Genomic DNA, 27,612 nt, shown 5'->3' with positions numbered 1-27,612 from the left:
CTATTTGTTTACTGTTTGGGCCAAGAGATGTCCTGGGTCAGCAATCCTGTCCACTTCTCAGGGCTTAAGACCACTGGCCTTTCCATAGAAACACCTCCCTTGGATTCATGCCACAGTTTCTTGAATAAAGTTTCTTGAGTAAACTTAGGCCTGCAGGAGGCGTCAAGAAGTGCAGATACAAAATGATGAGTACACCCGGGAGATCTGTGATGTTTTTGATCAGATGCACCTTCTGTATGGGTCTGACCAGACCGCTTAACCCCCTTCTGATTTTTTTTACATCAACATGTTATGGTGCCTTGTTAGTCTTTTCCTAATCTTGTTACTTTAGCAGTTTATCTAGAGTAGACTATAAAATTTCCAAAATTTATCTTTATGAGAGGAAAGGCCCCAAATCTACATGTGAGAAATAAGGTAACTTCTAGTTCTTTCCTGCTCTTAGGTTCTCCCTCACCAGGAAACATGGAAAGAGGAGCATTTAGCATATTCTAGATTCCTCCCTGGAGTCAAAGTGTGAAAGCAGGCATGAATGAACCATGTAATATAACCTACATATAATATATATCAAAGATGAGCGCTCAGAAGTTATTTTACTAACAGAAATGTATGCTCAAACAGGTCTTAGACTCCTTTAAACAACCCACTAACGAGGTTGTGCATTTCCTGGCTGTGTATGAATCATTGTGTTCAGTTAGAAAATGCCCTCTTGTACCGTCTTCTTTCATGTTTCTCTTTTTCTAGCCCAACATGCAGTGCATAGTTCCACACAATGAAATCTATTTCTTGAAGAAAACAGAGTCTGCACAGAACTGAGGGACAGACATTAACCACATCTTCAGGTAGTTTCCCCTGTCATGTGCATGTACTAAGGGAAGGAAGGTTGTATTTACTGACTGGGAAATTTTACATTTTCATCAGCTGATATTTACTTTCCTCTTCTTTGTTTTTGCTCCCGTTCTGAAAATGAGTGCTTCCCGAAGCAATAAGATAGTTAAGTCTATAAGATAGAATAACACTCAGTTTTATTAGTTATAGAAGTCTAATTCTGTTTAAGTTTTTGCTTGCAAAGGCTTAGCTACTAGATGACTAGATTCCTTAAAAGCTCATGAGCTTTAGCTTCATATGTAACCGTACAGTCAGTTTTGCTATAATGCTGACATATGTGTTCCTAAAAGTCACTGTGTTATGCATCATCGTGCAATAAGAACCTCAGAGCTTGTGGGAAAAATGGGGTTGGGTACAGCATTCAAAAATTTTGTCAGTGACATTTATGGACGTGGTTCCATGGTGTAGCAGTTAGCATGTCTGCTTTACACTCAGGAGGTCCTGGGTTTGCGCCCCAGTGGAGCCATGGTCCATGGTCTGCGGCCATGTCACCCTGAACAAGCCTGAAATCTGATCTTGGAAGCTAAGCAGAGTCGGGCCTGGTTAGTACTTGGATGGGAGACCACCTAGGAAGACCAGGTGTTGTAGGCATAAATAATAAACAAACAAACAAACTTTGTCAGTGACATTTAAAAATAAAGATAGGAATTGAATAAAAATGGTAGCACAGTTTTACACATGTTAAATGTTTAAAAAATTTATAAATACTATACAATAAATGGTACTTTAACTTGAAAAAGCTTGCTTGTGGAAGTGGACATTTGTTGGGCTGCAGCTTTTGATTTATCATGAAGTGATGGAAAGAGGGTTATCTGAAATTGGATAAAAAGTTGTAATATCAAGGGTGGTAGATGTTTGAGGCATGTGTGTGTATTTTATATATTCCTAAACGTGGCTTGGTTGTGCTGGGTGCAGTTTTCTGCATTCACCTCGTTTTCCATAGATGAAATCACACGTAATCAAATTCAAAATTTGCATTATGCTCAAATTGTTTCCTGATATAGCAATTGTAGTGAAACGAATCTGTTTTCAAAACAAGCATTGTAGAAGAATGAATAACTGTATTTTAAATGTTGAAATGTTAGTCAATTCTACAATTTTTCATTAATATCTCATTTAACATTTTGATTCCATGCACCCCAAAAGATAATTTCATGAACAAATCATGTTAAGATACTAAAATAAGAAAGTGATTATAGAACTTTAATAGCCACAAAAAAAGAAGTTCTGAATGGTGATTTAGGAACCCTTCCATAAATTTCCCAGATTTTGTGCCCATTAAAAAAACAATGACTAGCTTGATGTTGGAGAACAATGAAGAAATAAATAAAAAATTTAGACTACTATATTTTAAGGTCAAATAAAACTTCAAAACTTACTATGAAATTGAAGTATATTTCTTTGTTCACTGGAATAAATAGGTTTACTAATTAGATTGGGAATATAATATAATGTTAGAAATATGGTAATAGATTAATGTGGATGTATACACTTTTTTGCACTAAAAGATTATTTTTAAGTTTATTAAACTAAATATTATAACTAGTTTTAGCAAATACATTTTGATTTTACAAAGTTTGGATTTTCATGATATACATTAAAAAATATTACCTTTTTCCTTTGACTTATTCAACTTCACTAGCATATGGGGACATACCGTAGGGAAAGAAAATCTTAGAGAGTTTTTTATATTCAATACCATTTTAGAACTTCCTTCCATCATGTATTATATGATGATACCTAAGTCATCTGTGAGTTAATCTTTGGATAAGTGAGGTACGAATCTTGACTGGAAGTTGCACACATTTTACAGGATTTCTCTCCAGTAAAAATCTTCTGAGGTCATAGTGGGCCTGGATAATCACATTGGTGTTTGTACATTAATTAATAATCATGAGATTTTTCTTTGCTGTGAGTTTCCTATTGTTTAAGAAGATGTGTACTTTGGTGGAAAGATCTCACAGTTTTTCCATGGGTGAGATCTTTTTCTAGAGCAAGTCTCTGATCTGGTCTTTACAGCTGTCCCCGTTTGTCTGCAGGGAATATGTTCCAAGTTCCCCAGTGGAAGCCTGAAAGCACAGATACTACCAAACCCCATAGATACTATGTTTTCTCCTATACATTAATTTATAAATTAGGTAATTTCACAGATGATTCATTCTTAAGAATGAAGAAGATTCATTCTTATTGTAGATCTACGCAACCTTAGCAATAGATTTTTAAATGTTTTCTTATTAACTCGAGAACTTTCACCTTTTCATTTAAAGGAAGTACTTTACGGCCTGTTTTTGGCACATCCAAATTGCCAGCATCACTACTCTTGTGCTTTGGCGCCATGATTAAGTAAAATAAGGGTTATTTGAACATAGCACCTGATATCATGACAATGGATCTGATAACAGAGACAGCTAGTAAGTGACTAAAGGGCAGGGAGCCTATACAGCCCAGATAAGCTGGACAAAGTCATGAGTCATGTCTTGAGTGCGATGGAATAGGATGGTGCAAAATTTCATCACACTACTCAGAATGGTGAACAATTTAAAACCTATGGATTGTTCATTTCTGGAATTTTCCATTTAATATTTTCAGACTGCGGTTGACTGCGGGTGACTGAAACCGCTGAAAGTGAAACCGTGGATAAGGGAGACTACTGTATTAAGATATCTTTCGTGACAGCTGTGTCACATTCAGGACATCCAGAGGGTTTTTTTCCATGTTAGGATTCCTTTGATGCAATAAGGGAAGCTATGATTTAATACTTTTCACAGTTATTATATTTATAGGGTCTCTTGCTGGTGTGAGCACTCAAATGTGGAACAAATTCAATGCTCTAAAGTGAAAATTTTCTCACATATAATACATGCATAAGGCTTTCTTTAGTATAAATCTTCTAATGTTCAAAAGAGAGTTTTTAATCATGGAAAGGCGGCTTACATTCATGATATTCAGAGCTTTCCTCTAGTTTGAATCCTCTGATGGGAAGTAAGAGATAATCTTTTAAGATACCACCTGCGTTCGATACATAGGTAGTCTCTCTTCATATTCTCTAAGTGAATGTAAGGAATGATCTAGGACTGAGGCATACCCATAATTCTTATTTTGAAATCATGTATTCCAGTATGAATTCTCTGATGCATGAGAGATGAGCTTTGGTTGAAAGCATTTCCTCATTCCTTACGTTCAGAGAGTCCTTTGGCTATTTGAATTCTGTGATGTAGCATAAGGTGTGTACTATGCTTGAAATATTTCTGCGTATTTCGTACTGAAAAGATTTCTCTGCAAAGTGGATTTCCTGATGTTAAATAAAATATAAATACAAGTTTTTTCCATATTTATTATAATCATAGGATTTGATAATTTGCTAGCATGGCTTGCAGAACTCAGGGAAATATTTACTTATGTGTACTAGTTTTTTAATAAATGATAAAACTCAAGAAGTGCCAAGTGGAAAATATGCATGGGGTAAGGTGTGGAGGAGCAGCACAGAGCTCCTCGTCCACTCTGGGCATGTCACCTTCGCAGCACCTCAGTGTCTTCACTAACCAAAAAGATCTCTGAACCCTGGTTGTTTAGGGTTTTTATGGAGGATTCATTACTGTGAAATAATAGAAAAAATATATATTGGACTCTGCTCCTGGTTCCTGATAGAGTTCCTAAGTGATAAGAGCAATAGCAGCATCTCTTGTTTTAATGAAGTGACTCTGGGTGGGCTCCTGGATAAGGGCTGGTGACTGGAAAGAAGCCCTTCCTCCCTCTCCTACTTCTCTAGAGAGGGGAGAAGGGCTGGAAATGGAGTTAATGATCCATCACGCCTATGTGAGGAAGCCTCCATAAATATCCCAATAGTAGGGGATTCAGAGAGCTTCCAGGTCTGTGAATATAATCAAGAAACAGGAGGGTGACACACTCCAACTGCACGGGGACAGAAGCTCAGGCCCCTCTCAGACCTCACCTTATGTATCTCTTTTTCTGGCTGTTCATCTGTGTCCTTTATCATATCCTTTAATACACTAGTAAATGTGTTTCCTTGAGTTCTGTGAGCTGCTCTAGCAGATTAATCCAACCCAAGGAGGGGTGGTTGGAGCCTCCGATCTATAGCTGGTTGGTCAGAAGCACAGGTGATAACCTGGGCATGTGATTAGTGTCTGAAGTGTGTATATGTTTGTGGGGGGCAGTCTAGTGAGACTAAGCCCTTAACCTGTGGAATCTGACACTATCCCCAGGAAGGTAGTGTCAGAATTGAATTAAAGTGTAGGCCACCCAGCTGGTGTCACAGAGAATTAATCGCTTGGTGTGGAGAAAAAGCTCCACACATTTGGTGACCAAAAGTGAACTGTTTTGTGTAAGTAGTAAAGGAAATACACAGGAAAGAAAGACATAGTAGGGAAGAACTGGGTTTTTCTTTATATAAGAGGTGGAAAACAGAGTTTTTACTTTTCAGTTATGTAGCCACGATTGCATTAGTAATTGGTAATTAAGTCAATCGCCAGTCCCTTTCCACTCTCTAGCAGGGCTTACAATTCCAATCTCTAATCACATGATGGGAAGCCAGCTCCTCCATCCTTAGGGGCTTTCCAAAAGTCATCCATTAACATAAACTTGGGTACTGTTATGAATAACAAAAGATGCTCTTTTCACTTTTATCTCTCACAAAAACCAAATATTATAACAAAGGATGCTCCTATTTTTCTTCTTAGGAAATTACAAGGGTTTTTTAGCTCTGGCCAGGAGCTAGGGATAAAGCCCAAAATATATATTTCTTATTATACCTCAATATCACAGATATTGTATTTAAATTTGTATTGTTGCATCCATTTGGCTGTTGTGCCCAATCAAAACAATAACATTCCCAGTGACGCTGGCAGCACTGAGGGCAGGGAAGGAATGGCCACCAGGAAGTTAGAGAAGCAGGAAGTCTCCATTTCCAGTTGGATTTTCTACTGGAGGTAATATTCACAAACTCTAGAAATGAGGCTAACTTAAATTTCCAACTCAATAACCAAATTAATTGTATTCTCCATTCTTTTACAATTTAGCAGCAGTAAGCATTAGAATGAATCTATACCAACTCAATGAATAGAGCTGCTCCTTTGAACACTGCTGATTTTTATTTGCTTTTACTTCTTAAAGTTATCAGAGACACTTCCCCAGAATGCCCTCTACTTAACTTGTTGAAAAGGTTTTTACAGACTTAAAGATATTGCTTTTCTCTTAGATGAGAAGTGAGTGGATGAACAATGATTCTACCCTATTTTAATTCTCCAGAATACAACCATTTTTAAAATACAAAATTGAATTTTAAATATTCTCTTTATTTTCTTACAGGTTTAGATACCTGATATGTAAAAAACTGCAAATATCTACATTCGCTGCACATTATAAATATGTTGTTACCTCTTAGACTCTTCATTTCTCTGATCCTCATAAGGTAAATAAATACAGAAAAGATAGGACAGCATGATGAGAAGGCTTAATCAAAGTTTAGTATGAAAATAATTTGCTTTATTTTTTCTTTAAATTAATGGAACACAGAATGCAGCTTCATGCTCACTGCATTTTCATTTTTTTCTGCAAACCTGCTGGTCACTTCACCATCCCCTCATTTACTGAAGATTTTTGCTCATAAACTCTCTCTCAATCCCAAGTGTTATTTCAGGTTCAGTAAAGCCAATATCTACAGTAAAGAAAAAGCAATCTCTGAATTTTGAAAATAAAATGAAACAAATGAACCTGTGGGTATTATTTTCTTAAGACCACTGTAAAAAACCACTACAAATTTGATGGCATGAAATAACAGAAATTTAGTCTCTCACAGTTCTGGAGGCCAGAAGTCCAAAATTAGTTTCACTGGGCCCAAATCAAGGCCGGGCCATGCTCCCTCCACAGGCTCTAGGGAAAATCCATTTCTTGCCTCTTTCTGCTCCTGGTGGTTGTCATGACTTGGCTTGTGATTGCATCACTCCAACCTCTGCCTCCATGATCACATTGTCATCTCTTCTGCCTTCCTCTTATAAAGCTTTTGTGGTTGCATTAAGGCCACCCAAATAATTTCCCTATCTCACAATCCTTAATTATTCACACCTGAAAAACGCCTTTTGCAATGTAAAGTAACATTCACAGGTTGCAGGGAGTAGGACATGGATATCTCTGGGGGCCATTGTTTAATCTACTACACTGTGTATTGAGTTGTTAAAACACCCAGACAGGAATTTTTCCATGTTACTTTAAAATACATTAACTTGACTGTAGTATATGCTCTAAGGACAGAAATAATTTAAAAAGAAATCTTAAACTTTTCAATAATATTGTTATGCTAGTGTTATGGTTGTTCTAGGACTTGTTTATGTGTTGTTTGATAAAGCAACTTGGTATTTATATATTGAGAATTTGGGTTTTCAACATAGGAGAGTAGAAATGCAGATGTAAGATAGGTGAATTAAATAAAAATCCTGTTGTCCTAAATTTGAATTGGATGTATCAGGTTAAACTCTAGTTCTCTTTGGAAAAGGTCTTGAAATACCACTATTCACTAGTGATGAACACCCCTAGATTGTGGTCTCTAAATACTAGTTCCCAATAAAAGGAACCAAGACTCCTTGAAGAAATGGTTAAACTCAGGTCAGGGGCAGAAAGTGTGCCAGATGAACCTGGACACCTTATCATTTCAGGAACAGAGAAGTATCAAAGATAACCAGTTATGTAAAGGGCTCAAGATCCAACTTAAAAAGATTTCCACAGGACAAAGATGGGACCATTTGAGCATTAATAAGAATAACTGCAATGAATTTGAAATGCTAAATAGTTTAAATACATGAGCTCATAATGACACTTAAACAGCAAGCAAATTAACAAACAACTAAATAAACAAAAACCTTATTTGGTCACTTTGGAGAACAAACTTATTATTTTAAAAGCTGTTAAATAAATAAATCACACACTTATTACTTTCCTGTGTAAACTGTACCCCAGAGTAGCCCAATAATTGATGAGGGGAAGTTTTCTATTTATAAACAAAAAAGGAATCACAGATTTAGAATGCCACTATTTCACAACCCCTAATGTACTTTCTGATAGAATACAAACTTCTATGAAGTATTTTTGCCAAAAAATTGAACTTGAATGGGATCAAGCCTCTTGTACTATCAGTTTATAGGAAACACATAGAGCAGAAAAACATGTAAAATATCGTCCCAGTTAATTAGCAAAGTCTGGATTGTGGAAAACACTACAGGACGAAAGACCTAAGAAATACATTGAAAGAAATAAAAATGTCAGAAACTTACAGATTGAAAAAGAGACAGTGACATATCAATTAACTCCAAAGTGTGCGACTTTTCTGGATCCTGATTGAAATAAAGTGTAAAAAATTCAAAAAATTTACATCAACCAGGGAAATCTAAACATTCAATTTTTGATAACATTACTTTAAAAAGTGGTATAAAGATAGGTTGCTATGTTTAAAAAGTCTCCATCTTCAAACATGTATACTGAAATGTTTACAGGTAAAATAATATGATGCTGAGATCTGTTTCAGAATAAAGGGAGTGCCTGTAGTGGAAGTGTGGCGTGCTATATACATTGGAAACGACACGGTATGACTGTTGAGGCAGGTCGACAGGTCCTCGAGGATTCATCTGGAGACTAATGAGAATGCTGCTGCAATCTTCTTGGAGGGAGATGATAGTAGGTCCTATAACGGGCGTCAACGCGGTTACAATTCCCTCCAGCCCTGAAAGCTGAGCTCCCTCAAGAAGCACAACTCGTGTTCCGCTGCGCACGTAGGGCGCGGTGCACGTGTGGAAACCTGCCTTCCCTCCAGCTCCCAACCCTCGCTTCTCCTCCCCGCCACCAGAGGGCGCCTTCAGGAGTTGGGGACGTGCAGAGCGGAGCCACAAAGACGAGCGGGAGGTGAGCCTGAACCGCAGGGGCTGCAGACCACATTTCCTAGAAACGCTGTCGTATCCAGGCTCCGCCCAGAGTCCCAGAATCCCTCTCAGGCCGGAAGCTGGGTTGTTGACTGGGTTTTTCTGGGCTGCAGAGCTGTCCGTTCTGAAGACTCCAGGAGTCAGTTCAGGGAGGGGCTGCTCTTGCACCGAAGGCCTTTTTGAATGAGCTTTAAATCCGAACCCCTCCCTGCAGGAGGTGAGCTTGGTCCCTTGGCCACCACTTCCTACTTATCCAAACTGTGGGCCGTCCCCCGGGGCAAGCAAGGTGGGAGGGTGGACTTGCGCCCTTGGGAGGCGGGAGGAAGTTGAGCATCGACGAAGAGTGGGTGTTACAGAGTTTCACAGTTAAGAGTGAAAAGGCTTATTTCTGAAAAGCTACCCTCCCTGAGGTCTTGTTTGAGTGAGTGACTGAAGTTAGCGAAAAGGGATGTCCGATTTACACTGCGTGTTAGAAACAAAGCGCTAACTTGAACGCATTTTCTTTCTCAAGACTGGAAAATGAGTACGTGAACACTAGCGACTCCAGAAAAGGAAAACCTCTCCTCTTGAACCCTTTCAAATAACTCCCAACTCCTACTTATGGCGTGCCTTCACTTTGATACAAGGCGGAGGGTTATAGGCGCACAAACATGGGGTGGTCGGCAGAGGGCGTCATTGCTCGTACAGAGTTCTCTGCTGCAGATCGCTTGCTTCTGGAACAAACTCCACCATCTTTCCCTTAATCGGGAGTTGGAAGAGACCTACTCTGTATGCTTGACACAGGCAACTTCATTTTGCTTCCTGTCTTCTCCATCCATAAGCCAGAAGACCCCTGAATTCTCAGAGGGAAAAACCTACAGTAGAAAGGGCACTTGGGGAGAGGCAAGATATCATGGGCCCTGAGCATACATATGTTCGTGCTGGGTATTCCAAGAATGCAAGCAAGGTCTTAATTGTTCTTTCCCTGGGCCACTTCTCATGATTGTGTTTACAGCAAGGAAATATAAAAGGCAGTGTCTCCCCTGGAAAAGAGCATGCTTGCTTACCACTGTAAAAGTAGTGATTCCCCCCATGCCGTGTTGCCTTCCTGTAATGCAGCCCTCTGCTGGAGGAGGGGGAAGGATAACCAGTTTAAATGTGAAGTCTGGCTACTGCTTTTGCCATGAGTAATAAAGTTTTGTCTCTGACCCAGGAGCCTCATGGCTTCTGTCAGCATCCATGAAATAACAGGTTAGTTTATCATCTTGTAAGTCGGGTAAAATCCCAGACCCTTCACAATTCTGGACATGCAGAACTTGTTTTCTGAGAGTACAATCTTGATTATTGTGCAAAAGTTTCTGCAGAGATGCATTAATCAAACATTTATTGAGGATCTACTATGTGCCAGGCGCTATGCTTGGTTTGGATACGAAAACAAATATGACGTGTCTTTCCCTGCACATTCTCCAGTAGGAAAGTCATCCTTAATTCCTGTCTCACATCTCAATCCAATCTTTAGTAAGTTCTATAGACTATCTTCAAAAAATATCCAGTGTTGTTGGGGCACTTCTCACCACCTCTACTTTGACCACCGTTTTTCTCCTCTAAATCATTGTAATTGCTTCGTTTCCCTGCTTCTGCCCTTGCTCCACTTTAGAACATTAGAATCACCTGGGGAGTTGAAAAAATACTGATATCCAGGCCCCATCCCAAGTAAATCAGTATTCCTGGAGGCAGTGCCCTGGCGCTGGTAATTTTAAAAGCTCCCCAGGTCATTCTAATGTGTAGCTGAGAGTGAGATCCACTCCTGTTGACAAAGAGAAGATATGGTTTTCAGCAAACCACGACATGGTCAAATGCACTAATTAATTTGCACAGCTATATGTGGTGGTTCTAGTTAGATGTTTTCAGATGACTTTGGCAAAAATTTGGAGGATATATTTAAAGGGTAAAGACCAGGGGCAGGGTGAACACTTACCTGGCTACAAAATAATCTTAACAAGAGCTGATTAAAAGCCTGAAATGAGGAAGTGGCAGTGGGGATAGTGAAAAATGAACTGGAATAAATGGGAGGTAAAACCGATAGAACTAAAATAACTATTGGTGAAGAAGAGAGTGGCTTCTTGCCTCCCTAAGTTATGGTGAATTCAAAGAGGAGGTTTTGTGGTGAAAACAATTCAGTTTTAAACTACTTAAGGTACTGTGAAATAGTTCCAAGTGATCAATGACCATGTGGTCCTGAAACCTGAGAAAGATCTAGGTGGAAGACCAAAATTGGAGGGGGAGTCTATCCTTTGTTGGGCTATTTTCATTTAAAGATTTGAATTTAAGAAACTATGGGAGACAAATTTTCAGTGCTCTAATCTCATCAAAATGCATAATTTTATAAAATTTTAGGTACATACCCTTTGTGCTCTGAATTTTCATTTAACAGTTTACAGGAAGAACTCAACTAAGTGCTGAAACCATGGGTTCCAACCCTTATTCTGTCACTGTATTGCATATGTATATGACCTTGGACAAGACACTTCAGCATCATGGAGACCAATTTCCCCACCCATACAGAGAACTCCATGTTGCTTATAAGCTTACATATTTATACATACTACAGTGCACATGCTTACCATTTTTAGTGGCTATAGTGTTCTAAGGGGCTAATTATAGTGAAATATAGAGCCATGAGGAGAATAACGGAAATAGAGGACTAAGAGTACATTTACAGGCACATATGCAAGTGAATTGGTACCAGAAGATATAGTCAAAGAATAAAATCTAAGAGCCTTGAAGTTTTAAAGACCAAATAAAATTTTAGCAAGAAATTTTTAGATTTGCATAAACAGATCCTCAGAATTCGAATTTAGATTAGAAAACTGCCTTAAGCAATGTGATGGGAAAGGCGTGTAATTAGTGTATACAGTAATCGTGTAATAGTTAAAAAACAACATACCATGTGTCATACTTTTAGTTGCTCTTAACTGCTCTCTGCTTAACCTGCTTGCCAGATTAACTGACAATCTCCCTTCCTCTAAAATTTTCTAATAGGCCTGGCACAAGACCTCCTATAAATAAGTTTGCTTTGTGGTATATAGTAACACTTCTGTTCTCTCCAATTTAGTTGTATGCTTAACAAGACTTAGTTGTTTGCTCCCAAAAGTTTGTCCTGATATGTAATTCTCTCTCTCATCACATAATTAGATATTAGACAAGAGTTGTCTTTATGAAAACTAAGTTGAATGGTTGGAAAGGCTCAAAGGCTACTTGCTAATCACACCCCAGTAACAATGAGCATGCCTAATGCCCAGATCTTGGTTTCTAAATAGCTGTCTATTAGAGAGTCAGGTGTTCCTAGAGAAATGTCTTATATCTGGGTCACTGAAAGTGCAAGGTGAACCTGAGATATCTTGTGTCAGAAGGCAGTCAAGTGCTCAAAGACTGGAGAGGGAATGTTGAAGGATGTAAGAGTTACCTGGAGGGTTACAACTGGCCAAATTTGGGGTAATTTGCGCTTCAGAAACAATGATTATAATTTATAACACTGATTTTTTTTTTTTTTTTACCAATTCTCCTTTGAGAATTGGTAAAGGAAAAAATTTGAGCATGACTCTGCCTCAAGTGCATTCCAATTGAAGGAAAGCTCTTATTGCCCAGAGTCAATAAATGTAGAAAGATGGCAGAATACAAAAATTGCCATTTTGCAAATTTTGGAGAAATAATTGATTCAGGCAAAGATCATCATCCATGGATACCAAAACCAGATGGAAGTTTGTTGGTAACTAGGCTATCCATGTGCTGCCAAGGTCTCAGTCCACATATTGAACTGCAACAAGAAAAACATACCTTTACATTGGGAAAATATGTGGTTACCACTTTAATTTTGCATCACTGATAGTAAGTCAACCAGATAATAAGACTTTTGATGTGATGCAACATGACACACATCAGTGATGTGTTAATGTTAACAATGTTTAACCTGAACACATCAAGGCTATGGCTCTAATTGCTAATTTACAGAAACTATAGGAACAAGATAAACAAACCACTGATTTGTTAACTGATTTGATAAAAAAAAAACTGATTGTAAACAGTTAAATCCAGAATGTGAGATATACAAATGACCTACTCCATTTAAAAAAAAAAGGTCCTGGGAAAAAAATCAAAGTTGCAAGATTGTTCTAGATGAAACAGACGTAATCAAATATATGTGTGAAACTTGAATGGATTAACAGGGAAAATTTAAACATGGGCTAAGCATTAGATATTGGGAAATTACTGTTCATTTTTTGAGGTATGTAATGGTATTGTAGTTATGTAAAAGATTTATTTTTTTATGAGATGCAGCATGCTTAAGTAGGGGTGAAATGTCATGTCTGCAAATTACTTTCCAATAGTTCAGAAAAATATGGCAAAATGTTAATTTTTAAATCTGGTTTGTTAGAATTGTTAGATATCATTTGTTTTATTTAACTTCTCTGTATATCTGAACATCTACATAATAAAAAGTTGTGGAGAATAAGACTATCTGCTAAAAAATAAATTTCATGTAGGCCAGACAACTGTAAAAGTGGGAAAAATACACAAAGATCTAGGATTTTCCATTATAATTCTGTCATTTTATAAGAGTATCAATAACTTCAGTGTATCAGTGGAAGACCTTATAAATGCATTATTTACATAAAACACATAAAGGCAGGAAATACAAATTAACGTAAAGAAAGGCGCTATAGACTATAATACTCCACACACTCATTCCAGGAGAAAAGTGTTGTGTAAGGTATGAAGTGGCATTATAAAAATTGCATCGTAAGTACAGTGGTTATTTTTTAACCTGATAACTATGGCATAAGCATAATTTGAGTATTATGCAACCTGGAGACAATCTGCACTTTGTGAAGGGTAATTCTATGACATCAAGGTTAATGAATGTGAGGACAAGGGAAAACAGCTTCTTGAAGAAAACACTCAATAAGAAAGCCTTGAAGATGTCTTTCCTTTGGAGCCTGTTTGTAGGATGTTTGTATAAACAGTCAGGTCCAAATGAAGCCACGTAGTCATTACATGCTTAAATTTCTATTTATGGCGCCAGAATTTATGTTTTTCCTCATCTAGCTCAGGAAAACTTCTTGTGCAAAGATGTCCCACGATTTCTTAGGAATATCCCCATTGTTAAGTTTTGGGGATTCTGATTCTTCATTTTTAAGTAGTTGTTTTTACCAAATGACCAATGTTTGTTAAATATTTCTTTGCCCATATACACAAAAAACTCATCAATTTCACTCCATATCATTTAATTCTACCTTATTACCCAACTTATCTATCCATTAATGCAACAAACATATATTAACCACCTACTATATGCAAGGCACTGAAGAAATAAGAGCAAGGTGAAATCTCAGCTCTCAGAATATGGTCTTATATTCTGATAGTGGAATGCTGTGGATATTAAATGCAAAATATTTTTTTAACCTATTTCTATTTGCATTTCTACCAGTTTTCCTTTTATGTTGTTTAGGACAACAGTTACTACCGTTTAACAATTATTGCATCAATGCTTTTTCCAATGAAACTTTTTTTGGATATTTTAAAAATAAACTCCATTTTACTTATATCTATGAAAGAGTAACAATTCCAATTATTCCTTTAAAATCAGTCATTTCATTTTTCGTTTCTTAGAAACAGGCTGAATTACATCTTATTCAATTAGTCACTCCTATTAGGTAAACCAAGTCCAGTAACATTTCACGTTATAAGTTACCTACATATTCTTTCCTTACTATAGTTATGTCTTCGTTTTTTCCCCCCTAACCCACTTTCTGCACTGGACTCTATTTTCATTTTTCTCACACTATTTAAATAGCTGCTTTTTGTTACTCGTCTTAGGATACAGGGTCACATTTGGCAACCCATTTTAGGTCTCTTATGCTCATTCCATGACATACTAGTTGAGCTCATGTCCTTACTTCATCTTTCATTGCTTTAGAAAATGTTCTGTTGCTTAATTCAGCTGCAATTTGCAGCACTATAGGAAGCCCTGAAAGGATCCAATTAGTAAGTTTGGGCCCTCAGCACATTAGGCACTCAAGAAACATGTGTTTCAATGGAAGAAATGGACTTCCTAAAGTAAAAGCTACAGGAGAATCACAAGTTATGAACCACAAGTTAGGAGTCAGGTGAAAAAACTGGGAACCGTATTCTTATTTCTTCCCTCAGGATGACCAATGTCAAAACCTAGTGAAACTAAGGCTGTCTTAAAGATTAATTTAAGCTTGGGTGTTTAATTTTGGCCTGTTAACTCAATTTGTACACATGTCTAAGAGTTAATACAGAACATTAGTTTTTCTAGCCTAATAGATCATCTTTCATTAAAGTTCTCTTCTTTTAAAATTTCAGTATTTAAAGGAAAATATAATTAAATAGTGGCCACACAAATCTTTAAGATACTTATAATTTTTTTCAAACCTACTGGCTCCACATGGCAGTTATGGCATAACAGGAAAAGGGAAGTAAAAAAGGGGAAGGAACCCTTTACTTATTTAAGGCTTCAAAGTTAGGAAGAACTAAAGGCCTGAAAGCAGCTTTTCTATTATTCTCTAGTGTGAAATCTCTTACTTGATGGAAGCTTTCCCAAGTTACATTCATAAGGCCTCATTGAGAAGTACTTGAAATAGACTTAAGAGTTGTTGAGTTACAGGTTTCTGAGTACTTTTACTTTCACAGGAATCTTTCTGGAATGAATTAAACTGTTGTGAATTAATAATGAAGTTTCTTTCTTAAATTTCATATTAAATTTAAATAGGTTATATCCACATTACTAATTTTGATACTTCTGTTCAGTGATATCAAACATATATTGCACTTCTTTTGAATAATGTTTTAACACAGAGTACAAGATAAAACTTAAATGATTAAGTCGTAATACCTAAATGAAGTCTCCCACATTCATTAATTACGATGTTTGGCACCTGTATGAACACGCTGATGCTGGATAAGGTTTGTACTCTGGGTGAAGGTTTTACCACATATACGGCATGCATAGGGCTTCTCTCCTGTATGAATTCTCTGGTGTTGTATAAGGCATGTTCTCTGGCTAAAATCTTTATCACATTCATTGCATTTATAGGGTCTTTCTCCAGTATGCGTTCTCTGATGTTGATTAAGTGACGAGGAATAAATAAAAGCTTTCCCACATTCATTACATTTATAGGGTTTCTCTCCAGTATGAATCCTTTGATGCTGAGTAAGATTTGCACCCTGTCTATATGCTTTCCCACATATGGTGCATTTAAAGGGTTTTTCTCCATTATGAATCCTCTGATGTTGAGTAAGGTGTACACTCTGGCTGAATGCTTTCCCACACACGCTGCATTTATATGGTTTCTCTCCAGTATGTGTTCTGTGATGTTGAGTAAGGTTTGCACTCTGGCTGAAGGCTTTCCCACATATATTACATATATAGGATTTCTCTCCAGTGTGAGTAGTTTGATGTTGAATAAGAGTTGAGGAATGAGCAAAGGCTTTTCCACATTCATTACATTTATAACACTTCTCTCCAGAATGAATTCTCTGATGTCGAATAAGGTAAGTACTCTGACTAAATACTTTCCAACACTCATTGCATTTATATGGTTTCTTTCCAGTATGTATTTTTTGATGTTGAAGAAGGTGTGTACTCTGACTGAAAGTTTTCCCACACTCGTTGCATATATAAGGTTTTTCTCCAGTATGAACTCTCTGATGATTTATCAGTGATGAACTGTGGCTGAAGGTTTTACCACATTCCAAGCATTTGTATGGTTTCTCTCCAGTATGTGTCCTTTGATGTATAGTAAGGTGTGCACGCTGACTAAAGTCTTTTCCACAGTCATCACACTTATAAGGTTTCTCTCCTGTATGAATCCTCTGATGTATAGTAAGGTGTGCTCGCTGGCTGAAGGCTTTACCACACTGGTGGCATTCATATGGTTTTTCTCCAGTATGCATTCTCTGGTGTGCAATAAGAGATGAGATATGCCTAAACTCTTTCCCACATTCTTCACATTCATAAGATTTCTCTTTGGTATGGGTACTTTGGTGTTTCATGAGGGATGGGTTTTTCCTAAACTTTTTCCCACACACATTACATTTATAAGGCTTCTCTCCAGGATGAACTTTCCTATGTACAATACCATATGAGACATGACTGAAGGCTGCCCTACCTTCATTATATATCGAAGCTTTATTATCTAATTGGGTATCAAACTGTTTAATTAGGTTTGAATGCTTTCCAAAATTATTTCCATATATATCATATTTATGAAGATAATCTTCTGTACAATCATCTTCTTGTGAAAAAACTGTCTTCAAACTGAAATCGCTTTCATCAGTGGGAATTTTCCTGAAGGTATCTGTTGCCTGCCTCTCTAATTTATCTTCATAGTCATATGGTTCTTCCAATTTGACAGTCTGGGTTCCATCCGTTGTGAGTTTGGAAACATTTTTAACTGGATTACTATCTTGGGCTTTTGTTTCCCATTCTGAAATAAAAAGGATATAAAAAGTTTTCTTCTATTTGGAGAAAGAAAACTGCCAAAACAGAAAGAAAATAATGAACATGAAAAAAATACTTAAAAAGATTATGGCACTGACAACCTCATAACATGATCCTTAAAGCTTGGGAAAGGAGAATAAAAGGGCAGAAAAAAAAGACTAACTGGGAAAGGAGAGGCTCCTCATTGTTCAACACGGCACAGAGTAAATAAACTAGGTTAGGTCAGGTGACAGAGCTAAGAGAAGTGAAAACTGAATAAAATTGTGTGAAATTAAAAGAACAAAAATCAGAGTTGACACTAGAAAATGCTTGGGAGTAAGGTTAAATGAAAAAAGCAGTATCATAACTAGCATGAAAACTCACTAGAACTAGACAAATATTACAGAATGCTAACAATGAGATTATAGGTTTTAAAAAATATTTTATAATATTCAATAAATTGGCTATGTAACTTTTACTGCTGTTTAATACAGAAATGTAGTTACATTACTTTTACAGAAGAAAAAAATGAAAAACAACTTTCTCAAACCAGATTTGTTACTACCCCCCCAAAAAATGAGAATGTTAATGGACTGTGTAGGTAGGTGTGTGTGCGTGTATATGTATGTACACATGTACACAGATACACAAATGATGAATAGTACCAGAAGCTGAGTTTAACTTCTGTGTAATCAGAATCAGTCTAGGAGAGACTGTTCCATGTACCTGAAAAGGAAGTACTAAAGGTTATAATTAAGCTTATAGTAGCAAATATCAATGATGACCATGAAGAAATTGCTATTATAAAGCATACATTCTTAAATCAATCAGTTTATTGAGAATTCATAAATTGAGATTAAGCAGGGCTTAAATATGTGTATATAACTAATCAGAAAGGATTGGTTAGAAGCAGTATCTGTTGGTCAATAGGGCTAAACAATGGTATAATAGTTCTAATAAAAAAGATCGGTGTTGACTCAGGTAACCAAGGAAAGCTTTGACAGGTGGAGGGAGGTATAATGTGAGTTGAACCTGAAGGAATGGCTAGGTCCTATATAAAGAACTATAAAAGTTCTGAGACAGGAATGGCCATTGAAGACCAACACTACTTTATCTGTGAATTATCAGTTTCCTGAAATATGACCGATTAGATATCCTAACCAAGGGTTCAACTTATTATACATCACAGAGCTGGTAAGAAAGTAAAATCCTCAGAGGCCAAAAATCAAGTAAAAACAAGAAGACAGGATATCAGCAAAAGTTAAAGTTGGTTGCCTGTGATAACTCCTCAGTCCTATTGAGGACTTTAAGCTTTCACTTTGAGGGTTACAGGGGCTCAGGGGCCGGAAGACAAAGCCTGGAGCCCAACCAAGGAGAGAAGGCTGATAGGAGTCTGCACACTCTGTGGAAGGACAGGCTAGAAAAACAAATAAAACCAAAAAAACCTCACCTCAACAGAAGGAAGAAAGAATTTGCCTTTTTCAGTCTTGGTGTTCTTTGGTAGGAGAAAAATCTACCTTCAGAATACATAACCATAAAATGCTTCCTCTTGTGGATTTACAACCCTAATTTATACTACCTGAATAAAAGACTCATGCTGAGAAGTCAACTTAAAGTGTTTCCAGACTGGCAATACCTCTCAGAAGACTATTCGGACTCTAGTCCAGGCTTATGCCATGTATGTTTTCTCATTGTGCCATGTATGTTTTCTCATTGTTTCGAATGTGCTATAGGTACATTTTGCGTCATGTTTGCCAATCAAGGCAAATAGAGCCATAAATTATGAGAAGAATTAGCTTTTCAAGTAGTGTGACGTTTATAATATCTAATGGCCAGATGAAGTTAAAAAAAGGCTAAAATTTAAATCAGATAAACTTTAAAAAAGTGAAGCAATTTGGTCTAAGGTAGCATAGTATATTCTGCCATTATTGTTTAATGTATTGTTAATGATGAATTCTAGCCATCAATATTGGTAGACACACTAAAAGTCAGTGCTTTAATTTAAAAAAGGACAGGAAAGCAAAATACAAAAGAGTATGGCATACATCTTTTGTATACAAAAGGAAATCGAAGACTATTTATGACTTATTTCAGCAAAGAGAATCACAGGAAGGATAAACCAGAAACAAATGAATATGGTTAACTATAGGGAGTAAATGGGAATAGAATAGATGAAGATGTACACCTTTCTACATAGCTTTCATTTCTGAACCACGTTAGTGTTTTTATATATTCAAAAATGTAAAAATTAAAAAGAATCAAAATCCAAAAAAACACTAAAACTGACACAAATAGAATCGAAAAAATGGTATATGTTCAGATACCCAGAAGGAAGAATTCAAGTAACTTTTGAATCCAGTATTCTGTATACCCTTAATGGAATACATTCTAAGGACAAAAAGGGTCTGTGAAGAAACTGAACTTACAGAGTTTATTATTGGTACTGATATTAATATAATTCTGAAAACATCTTTGTGTGTATTATATTATACAACAAATAGGTAAATATACTGATGTTTTTGGGAACCAGGTTACTCATTGTATGGGAAAGGAAATACAAAATGGAATATAGGAAGATATGAAGTGAAATTAAGAGTTATCAGTGAAAACTTATGAGTAAAAAAACCCCCCAAAACTATATATACATATACATACATATTTCCCAGCTCTATCCACTGAATAGGTCTAGAGGCAATGGTATCCATTGTAGTGAGCACACTTACTGCCCAGATCCTAGTTTCTAAATACGATTTCTCATTAAAATGAACCATGGTTCCTTAGAGAACTTCCAGGTCTAAGGTAGGCCTAAGGTAGGCCAGAAAGCGAGGGAATTCTCAAAGACTAATGGGGACATCTCAAAAGGACACTGGACTTAGTTTGAAATACTCCCATTAAGGCAGTCCATGATGGTGGTGATGTTGGAAGATCCTGAACTCACCTCCACCCACAAAGACACCAAATCTACAGCTATATATGCAATAATTCCTTCTGAAAAAGACCTGAAACTAGCTAAACAGCTGCTTTACATCAAAAAAGAAAAGGGCCACACTGAGGTGGGTAGGAGAGGCTGAGATGCGGTCGTGCCAAAAACCCCACCCCTGGCATGGTGACCCATAATTGGGAGGGATCTCACAAATCTGGAGCCTCTCCTTGAGGAGCAAAGAGTTTGTACCCCATATCAGGCACCTTAAATCTTAAGATCAGTCCTAAAAACACTTGGCTTTGAAAACCACAAGGCCCAGGGGGCTGTAGCACACTGAAAGACAGCTCTCGAAAAGCTCATGTGCAAACTTACTCTCCCCAAAGCCCAGGGCAGAGGGAGCAGTTTGGAAAGCACCCAGACTGTATGTGAAGGAGAGTCATCTGCTAATCTTAAAGCATCTACTGAAGGGTCAGGGGACTGTAGGAATTCTCTTTGGAGACAGAGGCACTGGTGGACATTTTTGCATTCTCCTTATGCCATGCTTCACAGTGCCATTATCTCCTGGAAGGGAGCTTTTGCACACATCTGGTACCCTGGTTCTTTTATATCTGGTGCCCCAGTTTTTGCAGTGGCAACCCAGGGGATACCCCTTGAGTACCTGGCTCTGGAAGCCATGGAATTGTATTCTTGGGTCCCACAGGACTGTAATAATCAGAGAATTCTTGGCAGGCTACCACCCCCAAGACACTTCAGACAGGAAATTGAAACACAATCCCAGTCTTTCTGTGACAGATCCCTATTTACTTGTCTTAAAGCTTCAGCCTGAAGGATAGCTTTCAAGAATGCCACACATCTAGAGGCCACGAAGTGCTCTCAGGGAACATAGGCCAGGTGATGCCATCTTTGCACTCTCCCTCCTCTGCCTTGCTACAGCTCACTGGTACCTCCCAGTAAGGAGCTCACGCACTCCTCTGGAGCTCTGATTTTTGAAAATGTTCCATAGGAGACACTCCCATATCACCTGATCTAGAGGCCAGCAGGGTTTACAATTGTGGTCCTGAAGGACTGTATATATTTGTATAACTTAAAAGCTGCTGCCTGAGGATCTGGCTTCCAACCTGCCTGAAACTAGGTGCTGACTAATATCCCTCACTCTGGAACACTGACAGGTCTTGGCACACCCTCAACAAATGGAGCTATTAAAAAGAAATCAGGATGCTTAGATGATCACAAAGGTTCAAGAGACAACTGAGAACTAAGGTAAGGCTTGACAATAAGGTTCATCTTCTATACAAAGCCATTCCTTCAAGACTAGAAGAGGTAGCTGTTTTGCCTAATACATAGAAACAGAGAGTCACACAAAGTGAGAAAACAAAGGAATGTGTTCCAAATGAAAGAACAAAGAAAAAACCTCAGAAACAAAACTTAATGAAATAAAGGTAAGTAATTTACCTGATAAAGAGTTCAAAGTACTGGTCATAAAGATGCTCAATGAACTTGGGAGAATGAATGAATGAACATAGTGAGAACAGAGACAGAAAAATATGAGAAAGTACAAAACAGAAGTCGCAATATACAAAACATAAGTCGCAATATACAATAACTGAAAAATACAATAACTAAAAAACACACTAGAGCAGTTCAAAGCAGATAAGTGAAGCAGAAGAAAGCATCAATGATCTTGAAGACAAGGCAGTGGAACTCACCCAAACAGACCAGCAAAAAGGAAAAATTTTTAAAAGTGAAGATAACTCAAGAGGCTTATGGGACAACATCAAGCAGGATAACAATTGCAGTATAGGGGTCCCAGAAGAAGAAGAAGAGAAAGGGGCAGAAAAGTTACTTGAAGAAATAGTGGCTTAAAACTTCCCTAAGCTAGGGAAGAAAACAGACATCCAGATCCAGGAAGCCAAGAGAGTTACAAATAAGATGACCCCAGTGAGATCCACATATCAGTACACCTTATAATTAAAATGTCATAAGTTAAAAAGATAGAGAATCTTAAAAGCAGTGAGAGAAAAAAAACTTGTTATCTATGAGAGAACACCAATAAGACTATCAATAGACTTTTCAGCAGAAAGTTTGCAGGCCAGAAGGGTGTGATATAGTTACATGATTATTCAAAGTACTAAAAGGAAAAACGTCCTACCTACCAAGAATACCTGGCAAAGTAATCATTCAGAATTGAATAACAGTTAGAGTTTTCCAGACAAGCTAACGAAACTCTTCTTCACTAAACCAGACTTACAAGAAATACCAGACTTACAACAAAGGGACTTCATTAAGCTGAAAAGAAAATAACAAGAAATACATATGAAAGTACAAATCTCACTGGTAAAGGTAAATATATGGTAAAGGTAGTGGATTAATCATACATAAAGCTAGTATACAAGTTAAAAGAAAAAGTAAAAATAAACATAACTACAATAACTAAAGAATACACAAAATAAAAATATGTAAATGTGACATCAAAAACAAACATGGGGGTAGTAAAAATGTAGTTTTAGAATGTGTTCAAACTTAAGTTGTTATCAATATGAAACAGGCTGTTATAAATATAGGTTGTTATATGTAAGCCTCATGGTGACCACAAAACCTTTAATAGATAAACTAAAGATAATGAGAAAGAAATCTAAGCATAACACTAATGAAAGTTGTCAAATCACAAAGAGAGCAAAAGATGAAAAAATAGAAAAGAACTATAAAACATCCACAAAACAATTAACAAAATGGCAAAAAGCACATACCAATCAATAATTACTTTCAATGTAAATGAACTAATTCTCCAATCAAATGATAGAGGGTGGTTAATAGATAAAAGAATCAGACAAACAAGACCTGTCTACAAGACCTACAAGACTTACTTCAAATGTAAGGGCATATACAGACTGAAAGTGAAGGGATGGAAAAAGATATTCCATGCAAATGGAAATCAAAAAAAAGCTGAGATAACTAAACTTACATCAGACAAAATATATTTTAAAAGACTGTAATACGACAAAGGGCATTACGTAATGATAAAGGGAGCAATCCAACAAGAGGATATAACATCCATAAATATTCATACGCCCAACAAATAGCACTTAAATATGTGACAAAAATATTAACAGACCTAAAGAGAGAGACAAACAGCAATAGAATATAGTAGATGACGTCAAATATCACTTACATCATAGATACATTATCCAAACAGAAAATCAATAAATAAACCCTGGCCTTACATGGCACATTAGAGCAGATGAATAACTGATATATATATATTAGAACAGTCCATCCAAAAGCAGCAGAATACACATTCTTCTCAAGTGCATACAGAACATTCTCCAGGATAGATCATATGTTAGGCCACAAAACAAGCCTTAAAAAATTTAAGAAAATGAAAATCATTATCAAGCATTTTTTTCGACCACAGTGGTTGAAAACTAGAAGGCAATTACAAGAAACTAGAAAAATCACAACTAGGTGGGGATTAAATAATATGCTAATGAACAACCAGTGGGTTAACGAAGGAATCAGAAGAGATAACAAAAAACACCTTGAGACAAACAAAAATGGAAGCAACATACCAAAATTTATGAGGTGGGGTGAAAGCAGTTCTAAGAGGGAAGTTTACAGCGAGATGAGCTTACTTCAAAAAACAAGAAAAACCTCAAATAAACAACCTAACTTTACACTTCAAAGAACTAGGAAAAGAACAAATGAAGCCCAACATTTAGTAGAAGGAAATACAGATTAGAGTGAAAATAAATGAAATAGAGACTAAAAAGACAACAAAAAGGTCAGTGAAACTAGGAGCTGATTCTCTGAAAAGATAAACAAAATACATGAACCTATGAACTTTTAGTTAGATTCACCAAGAAAAAAAGAGGGTTCAAATAATCAGAAATGAAAGAGACATTACAACTAAAACCACAGAAACACAAAGGATCATAAGAGATTACTATGAGCAATTATATGCCAAGAAATTAGACAATCACAAGAAATGGATAAATTCCTAGAAACATACAACCTTATAAGACAAAAAAAAAAAGAAAATCTGAATAGACTGATTATTAGTAAGGAGATAAGCAGATTGAATCAGTAATCAAAAACCTCCCGACAAACAGAAGTTCAGCACCAGATGGTTTCATTAGTGAATTCCAAAAATTTGAAAAGGCGGAAACACTTCCAAACACATCTTACAAGGCCAGCATTACCCTCATGCCAAAACCTAACAAGGACACCATAGGAAAGGAAAATTACAGGCCAATATCTGTGATGAATATAGATGTAAAAATCCTCAACAAAATATCTGCAAACTGAGTTCAACAATATATTAAGGGGATGATACACCATGATCAAGTGGGATTTAGTCTAGGGATGCAAGGCTGATTCAACATCTGCAAATCAATCAATGTGATACACCATATTAACAAAATGAAGAATAAAAATCATATGATCATGTAAATAGATGCAGAAAAAGCACATAACAAAATTCAATATCCTTTGATGATAAAAGCTCTCAACAAAGTGGGTCTAGGGGGAACGAATATATCTGAATTTAATAAAGACAATATATGACAAGCCCACAGCTAATATCATACTCAGCTAATAAACTCAATGGTGAAAAGCTGACAGCTTTTCCTTTAAGATCAAGAACAAAACAAGAATGCCCACCCACTCTACCACTTTTATTGAACATAGTATTCTAAGTCCTAGCCAGAGCAATAAGGTAAGAAAACGAAATAAAAGGCACCCAAATTGAAAAAGAAGAAATAAAACTGTCACTATTTGCAGATGACATGATTTTATATACAGATAAACCTAAAGACTCCACCAAAAACTGTCAGAATAAACAAATTCAGTAAAGTTGCAGGACACAAAATTGATGTACAAAAATCTGTTGTTTCTATATAATAACAACTATCAGAAAGAGAAAGAAATAATCCCATTTACAATGGCATAATAAAGAATAAAATACCTAGGATTAAAATTAATCAAAGAGGTAAAAGACCTGTGCACTGAAAACAGTAAGACACTGCCGAAAGAAAGTGAAGATAGATAAATGGAAAGGTATTCCATGCTTATGGATTGGAAGAGTCAATACTGTTAGAATGTCCATACTATCCAAAGCAATCTACAGATTCCATGCAACCCCTATCAAAATTCCAATGGCATTTTTCACAGAAATAGAACAAGCCATCCTAAAATTTGTGTGGAACCACAAAAGACCCCAAATAGCCAAAGCAAACTTGAGAAGGAACAATACTAGAGGCATTGTGGTCCTGATTTCAAACTCTATTACAAAGCTGTAGTAATCAAAACCGTATGGTGCTGGCATAAAAACAGACACATAAATCAATGCAACAGAATAGAGAGCTCATAAATAAACTCATACGTATATATAGTCAATAAAGCTATGACAAAAAAAGCAGATGATACAATGGGAAAGGACAGTCTCTTCAGTAAGTGGTACAGGGAAAACTGGACTGGCATGTACAAAAGAATGAAACTAGACTACTATCTCACACAAAAATTAACTCAAAATGGATTAAAGACTTGAATGTAAGCCCTGAAGCCATAAAACTCTTTGAAGAAAACATAGGTGGTAAGCAACTTGACACTGGTCTTGGCAATGATGTTTTGAATTTGACTTCAAAAGCAAAGTAAACAGAAGCAAAAACAAACAAGTGAAACTACATCAAACTAAAAAGTTTATGCACAGCAAAGGATATCAACAAAATGATAAAGCAACCTGCTTTTTTAGAGAAAATGGGAGAAAACATCTGTAAATCATATATCCAATAAGGGATTAATATCCAAAATATATAAAGAACTCATAATTCAATAGCAAAAAAAAACAAAAACAAAACAAAAAACCCAAATATGATTAAAACATGGGCAGAGAACCTGAATAGACGTTGTCTCAAAGACATACAGATAGATGGTCAACATCACTAATCACCAGGGAAATGAAAATCAAAACCACAATGAGATAGCACTTCACACCTGTTAGAATGTCTATTATCAAAAAGACAAGAAATAACAAGTATTGGTGAGGAAGTGGACTGTTGGTGAGAATGTAATTGGTGTACCCACTATAAAAAAATAGTATGCAGGTTCCTCAAAAAATTAAAATTAGAACTACCGTATGATCCAGCAATTCTACTTCTTTGGGTATTTATCCAAAGAACACAAAAACATTAATTTGAAAAGATATATGCACCCCCATGTTCATGGCAACATTACTGTAATAGCCAAGATATGGAAACAACCTAAGTGTCTATCAATGGATGAATGGATAAAGAAGATGTAGTATATACTACAGTGGAATACTACTCAGCCATTTAAAAAAAATGGAACCTTGTCAGTTACAACAACATGGATGGGCCTTGAGGGCATTATGCTAAGTGAAATAAATCTGACAGAGAAAGACAATATATGATTTCACTTATATGTGGAACCTAAAAACAAACAAAGAAAAACAAAAAACAAAAAAGAGGGCTCATAGATAGGAAGAAAGACTGGTGGTTGCCAGAGGGGAGGGGATACAGGGGGTGAGCGAAATGAGTGAAGGGGATCAAAAGGTACAAACTTTCAGTTATAAAGTAAATAAATCCTGGGGATGTAATGTACAGCATAGTGACTATACTTAATAATACTATAATGAATATCGAAGAGTTGCTAAGAGAGTAAATCTTAAAAATTCTCATCACAAAAAAACTTGTAACTATGTATGGTTATAGGTGGTAACTAGATTTATTGTGGTGATAATTTTGCAGCATATACACATATCGAATCATGATGCTGTATACCTGAAACTAATATAATGTTTATCAATTATACCTCAATTTTTTAAAAAAAAGTCTCCCATTGCTCAAATTTGGGACAACTGAGCATTAAAAACAAACATGAAGTAACCCCAAAAGCTGGAAACAATGTACTAATAACACACTGAATTTTTAAAAATTCTAGTAGTCCATAGTGATCTATATATACCACGTAAAAATGGGTTGAGAGGAGGGACAGCTATTATTTATAGAAGAGGGCTATTAATCATTTGGAAGAAATGGCTGAATTAGAAAATCACATTTTGCAACTGGCAATGTAATAAAGCAAGGATCATTAGTGGATGCTAAAAACTTTGAATAAATGGTTTTCAGGGAATAGAATAGTCATATGGCCTCTAAGTATCAATTCACAGATTACTTACTAATTGAAAAAATACACCTTTAAAATAGAGAGATCTGATAGATAGCACCTTAACCAGACTGAAGATCAGTAATGAGACAATGTTTAATCTGAATCTAATCATGAGTAAACAATCAGGCAACTCTAAACTGTGGATCATTCTAAAATTAAAAAACCTGGACTGGATCTTTCAAAAAATGTCAGTATCATGAAAGGGTAAAGAAAAG

General features: G+C 36.4%; 1 protein-coding gene and 1 pseudogene across 1 annotated transcript in view; one reads left to right on the top strand and one right to left on the bottom strand.

The window, feature by feature from the left end:
* The first annotated feature begins 1,360 nt into the window (after positions 1-1,360).
* On the top strand, positions 1,361-1,476 carry LOC120589956 (uncharacterized; annotated as a pseudogene).
* Positions 1,477-12,633: 11,157 nt separating this feature from the next.
* The window catches only part of ZNF287 (zinc finger protein 287), a 21,005-nt gene continuing 6,026 nt past the window's right edge, over positions 12,634-27,612 (bottom strand). Inside the window, exon 6 of the mRNA XM_039847422.1 lies at positions 12,634-17,299. Within this exon, the coding sequence (XP_039703356.1) occupies positions 15,729-17,299 (1,571 nt within the window). The 3' untranslated portion in view covers positions 12,634-15,728. The remainder of the gene's footprint in view (positions 17,300-27,612) is intronic.

Source organism: Pteropus medius, unplaced genomic scaffold (genome assembly GCF_902729225.1).
Source record: "Pteropus medius unplaced genomic scaffold, Ma_sr-lr_union100, whole genome shotgun sequence".
NCBI classification, from domain to species: Eukaryota; Metazoa; Chordata; class Mammalia; order Chiroptera; family Pteropodidae; genus Pteropus; species Pteropus medius.
The sequence above is the reverse complement of the archived record's forward strand: the minus strand, read 5'-3'. Positions and strand labels throughout refer to the sequence as shown.